At 35.8% G+C, this 13,460-nt stretch overlaps 1 protein-coding gene across 8 annotated transcripts in view; it reads right to left on the bottom strand.

Moving 5' to 3' along the window:
- Positions 1 to 13,460, bottom strand: part of DPF3 (double PHD fingers 3) — a 397,766-nt gene that overhangs the window by 158,299 nt on the left and 226,007 nt on the right. For all 8 annotated transcript variants that reach the window (XM_074290117.1, XM_074290119.1, XM_074290121.1 and 5 more), the window contains one exon: positions 6,358 to 6,485. In XM_074290117.1, the coding sequence (XP_074146218.1) occupies positions 6,358 to 6,485 (128 nt within the window). The remainder of the gene's footprint in view (positions 1 to 6,357; positions 6,486 to 13,460) is intronic.

Genomic DNA, 13,460 nt, shown 5'->3' with positions numbered 1-13,460 from the left:
CAGAATTGGATTGCATTGACACATAAGTGGCCCATAAAATACAATAATAATGATTTTGCTTATAATAAAGGATGATAAGAATATGATTATTAAAAAACAAATGATAATATCCTTAGCCTCCACATTCACCAGAGCAGCAACACTGGGTCAGAAAGATGTTGCACAAGGTAGTGGGAACTCTGCCAATTTTCAGGAACAATAGCTCCCTATAGGCTGGGCATTTAGTCTTAAAGACCAGTCAAATCCCCAAAGCAGCTTCCCTTTCTTCTTAAAGGAAAACTACCCCATGTTACCAAAAAATGTCATTTCTCCTTCAAAAGGAATGTGACTGTGTTATTATGACTGGGATTATGGAAAGGAAATGAAAAGAGTTGTCACGTTAATAAGAGATAATACAAATTGGCTATACAAGTTTAAACTATGTACTTAGAATTAAGGTGTAAACACTCACAAGAAATTTTTTAAGGTTGAAAATCTCAATCAGTATGAAGAAGTAAGGAAAAATATGCAGTGTATCAAGTAAGCTGTGTCTCCCTATGAAGAAGGTTAATTGACTTGGAAAACGTCTATCCACACTTCAGTTTGTTGGTAACAACATAAAAACTCCTAAAAGTAATAAATGAGACTAAAATGCAGGGGAAAGGGGCATCTGAGTTAGAAGGAATAAGCCTTGTCAGGATGTTGAAAAGTAGCAGGGTTTTATACAAAGGAGAGGGGAGGAAAAGAAGAGCTCTCAATTTGAGCCTAAAAGATTTGAGACTCTTTCTGAAGAGGACTGTACTGGATGCTCTAAAGGGAAGAAGGTGCTTCACCTTCAAAGAATGACACAGCGAGGACACAGAAGCCATAGGAAAGAGATCACGCAATATAGATCAGGGGAAGGGTAAGTAGTGGGGGTTGGTGATTATCCACTCAGAAGTACTGAGTTATTTTTTTTATCTGGTAACAACAGAGACGTCTTCTGCCTTCCTATGGTATGTATCCAAGACAGAAACTCCCAAAATTTAACAACAAGGATGCTCACTATGGCACTATGGATACAAATGATACTAACAGAAGAAATAATACTAATAATTGTCAAGTCAGGTCAAAAAACTGAAGATCATAGGGGCACACTTTGTGCTTCCCTCATTTTTGTCCATGGAAGGCAAAGAACAAAGAAGAGAAAATGAATTTGATAAGCTGACTAAGAAGGTGTTATCTGAGAATGGGATCTGGACTTTTGGACCACAGCTTAAAATGTAGGGATGACAGATTCCTGGCTAGAAATGAAGTATACTCAACAAAGACTGGCGAGAATATTTGTCAAGTGTCCCACAAATCTAATCAAAAGAACTTTAAACTGAAGTGAATAAATTATAGGAAAGAGAGAAGAATGTCACGTATATCTATCAATTCAGAAAAATACTATAAACAGTAGCTACAATGAAGGAAAAAAGAAACAGCAGTATAAATGCCCAGAAATTCATAGGATAAAATAGCAAAACCCATGTTCTCCACATGCCAAAGTTTAGCAATAAGTAAAAGAACTACTAATGGAAAATTTGATCTTTTAGAGTTTGCTGAGACTTCATGGGATGAAACCTTTTATTGGACTATGTCTATGGATGAATATATCTTATTCAAAATCTAATAAGTTCACTTAAAAACATAGTGAGGAAGTGCTCTTTATCAAACTATACTCAATATAATGAAATCCATCAACCCATGTAGAGAAGCATGATGGAGAATATTTGAGTCAAAGTCAATGCAGGGATCAACAGAAGTGATTTTATCACTGGAATATATCACAGATCATCTGCAAAGAAAGTATAAATAGATAAGGATTGGGGGAAATAGAATACAAGCCTGGCATAGAAGCATCACATGGTAGTGGTGGGGGACTTCAATTATCTAGACACCTAATAAAGCTCTTATTAAAATACAGCAGCTTATACATTTTGACCTGTCCTAAAGATAATTTCATCATTCAGAAGGAGGAAGAAACAAGAAGAAATTATATTTTGAATCTAAGCATTGCTAACAGAAAAAGAACTGGTGGTTGAGGTAAAAATGATGGATCCCTGACAAGGGTTAGAAGGGAACAACTATTCTCTCCCAGAGGTTATGAGTGAAATGAGCAAATCTGAGCAAAATATGATGTGTAATCTAAATTTCTGGAAAAGATATTCCAAAGGATAGAGAAGAAATATAGGTAGAGCACAAAAAATTAAAATTTTAAAAGTTAAAATTGCTATCCTAAGAGGGATAGAAACTCAATTCCAGAGAGGAATTAAAAATGGGATTTGTCTGAAAAAAAAAACCAATATGGATGCACAGGGAATTTACCAATCAAGTTAAATTTTAAAAATAAATGTGAAATTAGCTGTGAGTTCCTCTATTCAACTTTGCCTCTTTTTCATTTTCCCCCACCTCCACCCCTATTCCCGGTATTGCACCACTATCTCCTTTCTTTCTTAAAAGTTTAATATTGCTACTTCAAGGTTACCCATGAAAAATGCTATTGGCTGCTTTTGTTGTTGATCATAACACTAGCATACATAAGGCTGACTTTTCAAGAAAAGATTGCTCTCAGACTGTCTTCTTCTCTATTGTTAAATGCCCTAAACATCAACATGTGGTACAGGGTATTGGCAAGAAAGACCCTTATGTAGGGGATGAAGTCAAGAAGAGCAAGAAAAATATTCTGCCTTTGAAATATTCCATCGAATATGAAACTGTTACCAATAGAATAATTTGGAAAAGATCTGTAACCATGCTTTCTAGGATCTAGAAGGTGGATAAATACTGGACCTGCTGTCGATATTATCTAAGTTCAAACTTATCCCCAAACAGCTAGCTGTGTGTCCCTGTGCAAATCACTTAACTCTGTTTGCCTCAGTTTCCTCAATTGTACAATGGGAATAAAAATAGCACCTAACACAGATTCATTATGAGGATCGAATGAGATACTATTTGTAAAGTAAAGTCCTAGCACATTAATAAGCACCAATGCTTTGTTGCCTAGTGGTAATTCCACTTACCCAAGCTTTACTTAAGCATGGAAAAAGATATCAAATCCTTAGCCTGCCCCAACTTGTCTGAATTAGAGACCTATCCTGGTCTTTCTGCATACTTTTTAGCAAACAAGAATCAGTAAGCAAATATATGATGCATCTGAGCCCTCTGTGGAATTGCCTCCTACCAAAAGATTAGCATGGTTTTATTTGTTATATATGGTACTTGACTCCAGAATTAAAAATTGGAATCATGAAGGTAAAGAACATTCTAAGTAAGTTGAAAGAAACATCCCTAAAGTCCAACAAGGGTTTCATTTTCTCTCATAAAGTCTGAGAGGGAGTAGTTCCTCCCTTCAAACCCCCACCAGAGACCCATCATTTCTACTTCAGCCACCAGTTCATTTTTGTTAGTGATGCTTAGATCAAAAACAGAATTTCTTCTTGCTTTCTCCTCCTTCTGAATGATGAAATTAACTTTGACAAGTCAAAAAATTATATAAGCTAATGTATAAATACATATGAAATTATTCTAAATGTTATTTTATTATTATATTAATTATATTTTATATATAGTATTTTTAAGTTTATATATATATATACATACGTGTATATCAAATTATTTTAAATATTAGTTTATTATTATATTAATTATATTCTAGGAAGAAGATTGTCCTGCTTTACAAAAGGAAGCTGCTGGATGGCAATGCTGGAGTTGAAATCAGGAAGACCTGAATTCAAATCCTGTCTCAGACACTTACTTAGTTGTGTGATCCTAGATAAGGCACTTAACTCCTGTTTATCTCAGTTTCTTCATCTGTAAAATGGGACTAATAAAATAGCACCTAACTGGGATGTTATGAGCCTCAAATTAGATAACATAAATAAAGAACTGATATCAATCTCTTTGAACTCCTGGGGATGCTACAAAATGTGCAGAAGACAGAAGCAAAGCTGTGTGATGGAGAATGAATTTTAAGATTGTAGCATCATATAGAAACAGTAGGAGAAGTGCCAGAATTCACAATGATACATAGCTGGAGGAGGCAGCTTGGGGCCACCAAAAAAGGGTTGTTGTTTTTTTTCTTTATTGGGAGAAAAAGGAAAATTTAAAAGAGATAGGAGTTTTGCTAGGTGATAGGAATTTGGTGGGTGGAATAATGATAACTGACAACAAAGAACTGCTCAAATCTTATTTTGCTTCTATTTTCCCTGTCAAGGATAATGACCTTAGTCCAGAAATGAGAGAACAAAAATGATTCAGAGGGAGTTGAAAAACAAGATAAGTAAGGCTATCATAAAAGAAACTGCCTATAATGAATTCAAGTCATTTATCTTAGAAAAACTGTACTCTCAAGTCACCAAAAACAAACAAACAAGCAAACAAAAAACTTGACAAATGTGATTTTCTAAGCCCTAGTAAACAGGGTAATAACCATAAGGTGAAAGGGTAAATATCCCAATTTTTTTTCCAAAAAAAGGAAGAGAAAAGTCCATTTGCAAACCATAGACTTCATCCCCCAGGAAAATTCTAGGACAGAACATTAAAGAGATGAGTGGTAGGCATCTAGAAAGGGAAGCGGCAATTAAAAGAATCAACCTCATGTCAGACTAAACTCATTTCTGTTTTTGGCAGGATTACTAAACTAGTAGAAGAATATTATGAATCTAATTTGCCTAGATTTTAGCAAAGCTTTCAGTAAAGTATCTCTTACTATTCTTGTTAAAAAGAAGGAGGAATTATTGATTAGATACAATTAAATGGAGTCAGAGCTAGCTGGCTAGAAAGGCTCTAAAGGGGAAATGGCTAAGTGTCAGTAGGTTAGGAGATCACCAGTGGAAAATCCCAGAAAAATCTATGTTTGATCCCGAGCTTTTATCAATGTCTTGGACAGAGGTATAGATGATCTGCTCTTCAAATTTGCAAATGATACAAAACAGAGATGGAGAGCTAACATTGTCAAGATTCAGTATTCCAAAAAGAAACTTGACAAACTAGATCATTGGGATGGATCTTAATTAAATGGAATTCAATAGAAATAAATTATGTTTTACAAGTGAGAATAAAAATCAGTTTTATAAGTACAAGTTATAAGCAACATGGCTAGGCAACAATTGTTCTGGAAAAGATCTGGGGGGAAGGTTAGTAGACTGCAAGCACAATATGTCAGCACTATAATGTGGCAGTCAAGAAAGCTAAAAGGACCTTGGGCTGCATAAAGACAGACATAATTTCTAGGAAAATAAACCTCTGATCATTGTACATAGCAACAACAAGATATACGATGATCAACATGTATTGGAATATCTGTCATCTAGAGGAGGAGATGGGAGTAAGGAGGGGAAATTTTGGAACAGAAGGTTTTGCAAGGGTCAGTGTTGAAAAATTACCTATGCATATGTTTTGTAAATAAAAAGTTATAATTAAAAAAAGAAAAGAAACCTCTGTATTTTGCCCTCCCTCTATGGTTATTTATATTATTATAGTAGACTGTGAATATATTTGTGGAGAATGATGTTTTAAAAGTTAGACCAATTTTAATTATGTAAAGCAGAACCAGCCTCCAATTTAATACAAGGAAATGAAAAGTCTCATTTTTCACTTAAACATAAAATCTGGGGAATATGACACTTCCCCAAGAATAGAAGGAAGCTTAATCAGTTGAAAAAAACACTAGATTTAACATCAACCTATCTTCAAATCCTGATTCTCCTGCCTCCAACCTGAACAAAAGTTATTTAACTTCTCTTACTCCTCTATAAAATGAATAGTTTGGACTAAATAATCACTAAGAATTCTATCTTAATCAATCAATGAGCATGTGTTAAGTGTCAGCTATATACCAGGCACTCTACTAAGCATTGAGGATACAGGGGAAAAAAAAGAAAAACAATTTCTGCCTTCAGGTAGTTTACATTCTAATGGAGAAGATAACAGTTAAACATTAAGTGACTGTGTACTAGGCACCGTGCTAAATAAAAAAGGTGCTTACACTCTATTTAATAGAGAAGACAACATGCAAACAAATACATACAAACAAGCTTTACATAGGGTAAATAGAAAATAACAGAAAGAAAGTACTAGAATTAAGAGGGATTGGGGAAAACTTTCTATAAAAGATGAGATTTAAGTTAGAATTTAAAGAAAGCCAAAGAGGTCAACAGAATATCCCAGATAGGAAGGACTGGCGAAAGGACATCAAGAGGTAGAGTATCTACTTCATCTCTAAATCTATGATCCCTGTGAGTTCAATCTGTCAGAATATGATCACATGATCAGACATCTCACCTCACCTCAGGACAGGTAGGGGAGGAATCAGTACAACCCTCCAATAATCGCCCCCCTCTCAAAAGTCTATACCTGTATTTCCTGGATGCTCTCTTCTTCTTTGGCGTCCACTTTTTTCTCAATCCCTTCACCTCGTAATAAGGCTTCCAGAGTGGTACTTTCTGATGTGAATCCATCTTTCTTTAAGGGCAGATCCACTTCTGAAAAGCAGGAAAAAGCAGAAATAAATGATGGACTTTGATACTGCTTGTGAATAGTTAAGTAAAGTGGGAGGGAACAAGAACCCTTCACTTAAAAAAGAAGAGAGGGGAAGGACTCTATTATAGTATTAGTTTCTCCCAAGCACAGTCAGTTGGGAATTTTTTTATTCATTCATTTCATTCGTGTCCATCTCTTCTTCATGACCTCATCTGGCGTTTTCTTGACAGAGATACTGGAGTGTATTGCCATTTCCTTCTTCAGCTCATTTTACATATAAGGAAACTGAGGCAAACAGGGGGAAGTGACTTGCCCAGGATCACATAATTAGCAAGTGTTGGGGGCTGGAATTGATCTCAGGAAGATGAGTCCTCCTGGTTCCAGGTGTGATGCTATATCTACTGTACCACCTAACCATCCCTCAGGGGATATGGTAAGAAAACAAATTTAGATTGAATTTGGAGCCAGAGGAATCTTTGAGGTCATTTAGTTCTATCATCACCACCCCTTATTTGAAAAATAAGGATTCTGTAGCAGCTAGATGACACAGTGGATAGAGCACTAGCTCTGGAGTTGGAAGGACCTGAATTCAAATGTGACTTTAGATATTTAACACTTTCCAGCTGTGTGATGAAAGAAGGAAGGAAGGAAGGAAAGAAGGAAGGAAGGAAGGAAGGAAGGAAGGAAGGAAGGAAGGAAGGAAGGAAGGAAGGAAGGAAGGAAGGAAGGAAGGAAGGAAGGAAGGAAGGAAGGAAGGAAGGAAGGAAGGAAGGACCTTAACTCCAATTCCTTTTGTTGTACCACTTTGTCCTCTTTCTGTACAATCTAGGGATTCCTGACCTAGAGTACAAGAGTATAAGAAACTTTTAAATAATATAATAATTTTGTTAATAAGCATATTTGAAATTCAATAATTTGCATATGCATAGAAAACTCTAGAATTTATTTTCTATCATTTTGAATAAAGGATACAAAAAGATTTCCTTAGAGCCATTAGTTTTAGGTACTGAAAAAAAAGGCGGAAGCCCCTTTTTTAGACTTTCTTCAGATTTTCCATCTTTCTGTCTCAAGGTCCCAAATTAAACACGATAGTTTAAAGTCAGAATAATGACAAAAACAGGGTGAAGTTGAGGTCATAGTGGATGTTGGCCATATTTTTCTTTATATTTGCCAGCTTGATATAATTTTAGTAATGGCAATGTCACCATGCTCTAATCGGTGGTTGTCACCCTACTAAGACCACCACTCCCCAAACCCCCAAGCCTGGTCCTTGTGCATCTTTCTTATTTCAAGCCAATCCAGTAGACTAGTAACTAAACACTATGGCTACATGGGGTGTGAATTGAGAGACAGGAGGTAAAAGAGGATGAAAACCAAAAAATCAAAATGAACCCACATCATTCTAGTCCAGCTGATCAAAGCATAAAATAAATATCAATAAATATAATTATAATAGCAATTAATGAGATTCATACAGTACTTGCTAACATTTGTAAAGTGTTTTATGTATATTTTCTCATTTGAAGAAACACACAAGTCCTGCTAGATAGGTATTAATAGGTAGTACTATTATTCCCATTTCATAGAGGAGGAAACTGAGGTTCAAAAACATTAAGTGATTTGCCCAGAGTCAAATAGGTACTGACAAAGGTGGGATCTGAACTCAAGCCTTTGAGATTCCAAGTCTCACACTTTTTGTCCATTATGCCAACATTATTGCTGTTTACTCATTTCAGTTATTTTCAACTCTTCATAACCCCATTTGGGGTTTTCTTGGCAAAAAATACTGGAATAGTTTGCCATTTCCTTCTCCAGATCATTTTATAGATGAGGAAAGTGAGACAGAGTTAAGTAACTTGCCTAAGGTTAGTATCTGAAGCTGGAGTTGAATTGAGATTTCCTGACTCCAGGTCCAGCACTATCCTCTATCAGGGTGCTACTTGCCTGCCCTATCATACCAACGGATGTACTAGATAAAAATAGGCAAAATGGTAGACTAAAATCAATGTAACAGTTTTTAAATATTCTGATTTAAAATGTTATAATGTCATATCACTTGTTAATATAATTTTTCTTAAATATATTTAGAAGAATTGCAAATGCTTAAACTATATTAAATTGCTGTCTTGGGGAGCAGAGAGAGGAGGCAAGAGGGAGAACAATTTGGAACACAAGGATTTGCAAAGGTAAATGTTGAAAACTATCTTTGCATGTGTTTGAAAAATACTATTAAAAATAAAATAAATTTACATGCATATATATTCATACAAACATAACTTTTCCTAGTTGTATCCATCTAATAGAATCAAATTAAATGGGACTATTTGTATTTCATTGTTTTCAACCTAGAAGATGGCTAAGGACATTATTCCAGCTGACCTACAAAACCTATGAGTTTCCAACATTGCTGTTAAACAGCACTTGGGGCCAAAAAGAAAAGGCAACTGATTTCTCCACCTACCCCCCAATCTCTGCCCACAGGGGGAATGAGAGGTATGGCACTAGAATTAAAAGATGGGATTTTAGTTAGGACTTAAAGGAAGCCATGGAGGTCAGTAGAGGGAGAGATTCTGAAAAAAAAGAAAAGAAAAGAAAATAACAGGGCTAAGGGGGGTGTGAGGAGGCAGGGATGTTATCAGAGGTAAGAAGGAAAAAGTAGGTCTAAGATCTTGCAGGATATAAGTCTTGGTTAAAGACTTATAAGGTGAAGTCAAACTCGAAGTCTATGCATGTCTTTCTTTTTTATCTCCTCATGTGAATGAAAGGATTAACTAATACTTTAGGCCTACACATTTTCAATTTAACACAAATCCTCTGCACCAGGTAGCATGGGGGAGTAGATGGAGCACTGAACTAGGAGGCAGAAATCCTGGATTCTAATCTAGGCTTATTATACTCAGTTGTTTCATCTGTCAAATTGTGGAGTATTAAGAAAGACTCAAGATGTATATATAGTTATATACATATATAATGTTTATATAAATGTTTTAAATATTTAAAATATTATATTTTATAATATATAGTATTGTAATATATTTTAAATAAAATATTATACATAAAATGTTAATACACATGCACACACACACATATATATATGTATATATATATATATATACACATATATATATATAATATGACAAACATATAGATCATAAAATTGTTGCACATCAAGACCAAGGAAGCATATATTGAAATATTCAATCTAGACAAAAGTGACTAACATAGTTTCCTGAGTGTACTAGTTTTCATTCCATGACAGGACTGAGAGATAGAAGCTATTATTATCCCCATTTTACAGTTAAGAAACTGAGGCAAATTGAGTGATTTGCCCAGGATCACACAGCTAATACATGTCAAAGGTCAAATTTTAACTCAAATCTTCCTGACTTATACATTAAAAATATAGTTCGATACCAGGTAGTTTAGGAGGAAGAGAGAGCTAGTAATCAAGTGAATCAGAAGATATACAACATAATATTTGAACTGCATCTTAAAGGAAAAGAGGCACTCTTTGAGGAGGCAGTAAAGAAGAAGTGAATTCTAGGCAAAGGGAATGCTCATGAGAGGCACAAAGGCAGGAGATGGAGTATCCTGTATGAGAAATAGAGAGGATGGTTTGGCTGAATCAAAAAGTAGGAGGGAGGGAATCATGTCTAATAAAGCCGGAGAGATAGGTTGGGGCCAGATTCTATAGTTCTTTAAAAGCTAAGCAGAGGAGTTTTTAGCTTATCCTAGAAGCAATAAGAAGCTGCTAGAGTTGGTTGAATAGGAAAGCCACATGGTCCTATCTGTGCTTAGGGAAAATTACTTTGGCAGCAATGTGTAAGGTGAACTGGAATGGGAAGAAACTTGAGTAAAGAGATCAATTAGAAACCTGTTTCAACAATCTAGAAGACTGGAGATAAGGATCTGAACCAAAATAGTAGCTGTGTGAGTTAAAAAAAAAAAAAAGAGGGGAAAGATATCTGATGCATGAGATGTTGTAGAGGCAGAAACACAAGATTTGGCAACTTAGACATTTGAGGTAAAGGAGGGTGTGGAATCAAGATAGTTTTCTTTTTATTGAGTCATTTCAGTTGTGTCCAACTCTTTGTAACCTAAGTTGGAGTTTTCTTGGCAAAGATATCTTTTTTGTTCTTTGCTTGTTCTTTTTTCTTTTTATCATTTTTTTTCTCTTTTGATCTGATTTTTATTGCACAGCTTGATAAATACAGAAATATGTTTAGAAGAATTGCACATATTTAACCCATATTGAATTGCTTTCTGTCTGGAAAAGAGGACAGAAGGGGAGAGAGGGAGAAAAAAAAATTGGAATACAAAGGTAAATGGAAACTATATTTACATGTATTTGGAAAAATAAAAAGCTATTATAAAAATTTTAAAAACAAAACTGGAAATATGGTAGAGCCTTTGATAGAAATAAGCAGGTTCTGAAAAGAGGATTTACTAGAAAAGATGCTGAGTTTGGACACGTTCAGTTTAAGCTGTCGTTGGGTTATGAAGGAAGGAAGGAAGGAAGGAAGGAAGGAAGGAAGGAAGGAAGGAAGGAAGGAAGGGAGGGAGGGAGGGAGGGAGGGAGAGAAGAAGGGAGGGAGGGAGGGAAGGAAGAAGGAAGGGAGGAAGGATACAAAAACTATATACAAATAATATATGTATATAATATATATAGACAAATACAAATATACGCACATAAATATATTTAAGCTATATTAATATATACATACATATACATATATTTATATCACTATTTGTTAATATAAAAATCATTTCCTCTTCCAAAGCAAAAGCAGTAGCCATTGCCATTCAAGCCAGGAGCCTCACTGGACCCTGGTATGCAGTCCTGCTTTCATTTCTAATTGGGAACAGAGATATTTGTTGGGTGTCTTCCAACACAATCCACCACACCAGAGATAGCTACTGTGTAAAACAATCAGTTTCGCAATTTTAAAAATTATAAACCATCTCAGACAAACATGATTCAAGCCACGCAAAGTCTTGTCTCTTTAGAAACAAATTAGAAAATACCCTATCTATTAAATGCAACAGCTTCCAGACATATATATAGATATAAATATATGTATATATTTATATCTATATCTATATATATATTTATATCTATATCTATATATATATATATATATAAAACACACATATATCAATACTCACCATTTTCATATATATATATATATTTATATCTATATCTATACATATATTTATATCTATATATATATTATATATATATATGAAAATGGTGAGTATTGATATATGTGTGTTTTATATATATATACACATTTATACACAAATAGGAGATTGGTTACTAGCAATATATACATATATAAGCTTACATACATACACACACACACACACACATACGAGATTGATGATGCTCTGTGTGTGTGTGTGTGTGCGTGTGTGTGTGTGTCTGTGTCTGTGTCTGTGTCTGTGTCTGTGTCTGTGCCTGTGTATTAGCCATACTCACAGGCCATACAGTACCGTACACAACCACGGACATTGCATAAGCAACCTGAGTGTGCCAGTTAATTCACAGAAAGAAGAGCTACCACTGGGTGGCTGGAACCACTAAGCTCATTAATAGGATGTGGCAAGATCAGTCTCAAAGTGCAACATGGGAGCTCCTTGAGTAATTAAAATCCCATGTCACTTAAAAATGCAAACACCACAGATGTCACATGCATGTAGAGCCCTACCTCTGCTTCATTCTTTCTTTTCCTTAGCTCGGGGTGCAGGCCTGGGAACCCAAAAGTCATATAAGGATTATAATAAAATATGCCATATAAGAAATAAATTAAGACAGCTCTTCTTTGGGGAAATATACAGAGAGAAGAGCTGTCTGTTAGCTGTCGAGTTTCCAAGAGATACCATCTTTCGGGATTCTGTGCTCTGCCAACAGACAGACTGCCCCAAGGGAAATTGTGGTGAAACACCCAGACAAGGCATATCCATCCGTCCATCCATCATGTGCTCTCTCTGTGACTCAGGGGCATGGAGATAGAGTTACGGTGTAAAGGAGGAGGGGGTGGAGTGGAAAAGCTTTAAACAATAGGAGAAAATTTTATTGCTTAAATGATTAGGGGGAGTGTATGTACATATATGTGTGTACATATATGTATACATACATATATATATGCATATTATAGAAAGAGAAAGGGGGGAGGGAAAAAGATTCCTCCCCCCCTTTAGTTCCTTTAGCTTTTCTTAAACACACACACACAAAAAGGCAGTATGTCCCCTACTAGTTGGAATTCTGAGTACTTCCTTGGATTTACACATCATTTTAAGGAGCAAAAGAAACCTCGAGGTCTTTATCTCATTCTACCATATCAGATTCCCTGCGAGGAGAAAAAAGGAGCTGGTTTTGTTACCGCTCACTTCATAGAAGGGGAAACTGGGACCCAGAAAGGTTCTGTCATAAGACAATGGCTGGGCCAGGAATAGAACCGGTCAGTTGACTGCTCACCCAGGCTCCATCTTCTTAGGTGCTGCCTCCTTTGTTATTATTAAAGCTGAGTAGTGATGGAACACTCAGTGAGGGCACTACAACTCACATTTCTGATTGCAGTTGTATCTCTCTGCACACACATACCCCAAAATCCCCCACTTTCTTATTTATTTTGCCATTCTACATGAGGGGAGGTGATTTCTCAGTACTCCTCATTGCTTTCCTTTGTAACAGATACTAAAGATGCATCCATCCCTGCCCCCCCCTTGTCTGGAAGCTCAGGGATATGCTTCATCACCCAAAGGCCTGTTATACAAATATGCCCCTGGAGGTTAATATGAGACTGCTCAGTTCATTTCACCAATGGCCTGAGCCACAGGAAAACACCCACAGTGTCAAAGCAAACTAACCATTGGACTCATTATTGGGCCAATAAAATGCAGCCTTGTATAATGAGGGAGACTAGCCAATGAGGGCCCAGTTCTTGAAGGATGAACAAACATTAAGATGGGGTGAG

Source organism: Sminthopsis crassicaudata, chromosome 2, assembly GCF_048593235.1.
Source record: "Sminthopsis crassicaudata isolate SCR6 chromosome 2, ASM4859323v1, whole genome shotgun sequence".
In the NCBI taxonomy this organism is placed as follows: Eukaryota; Metazoa; Chordata; class Mammalia; order Dasyuromorphia; family Dasyuridae; genus Sminthopsis; species Sminthopsis crassicaudata.
This window is presented reverse-complemented; position numbering and strand designations above follow the sequence as displayed.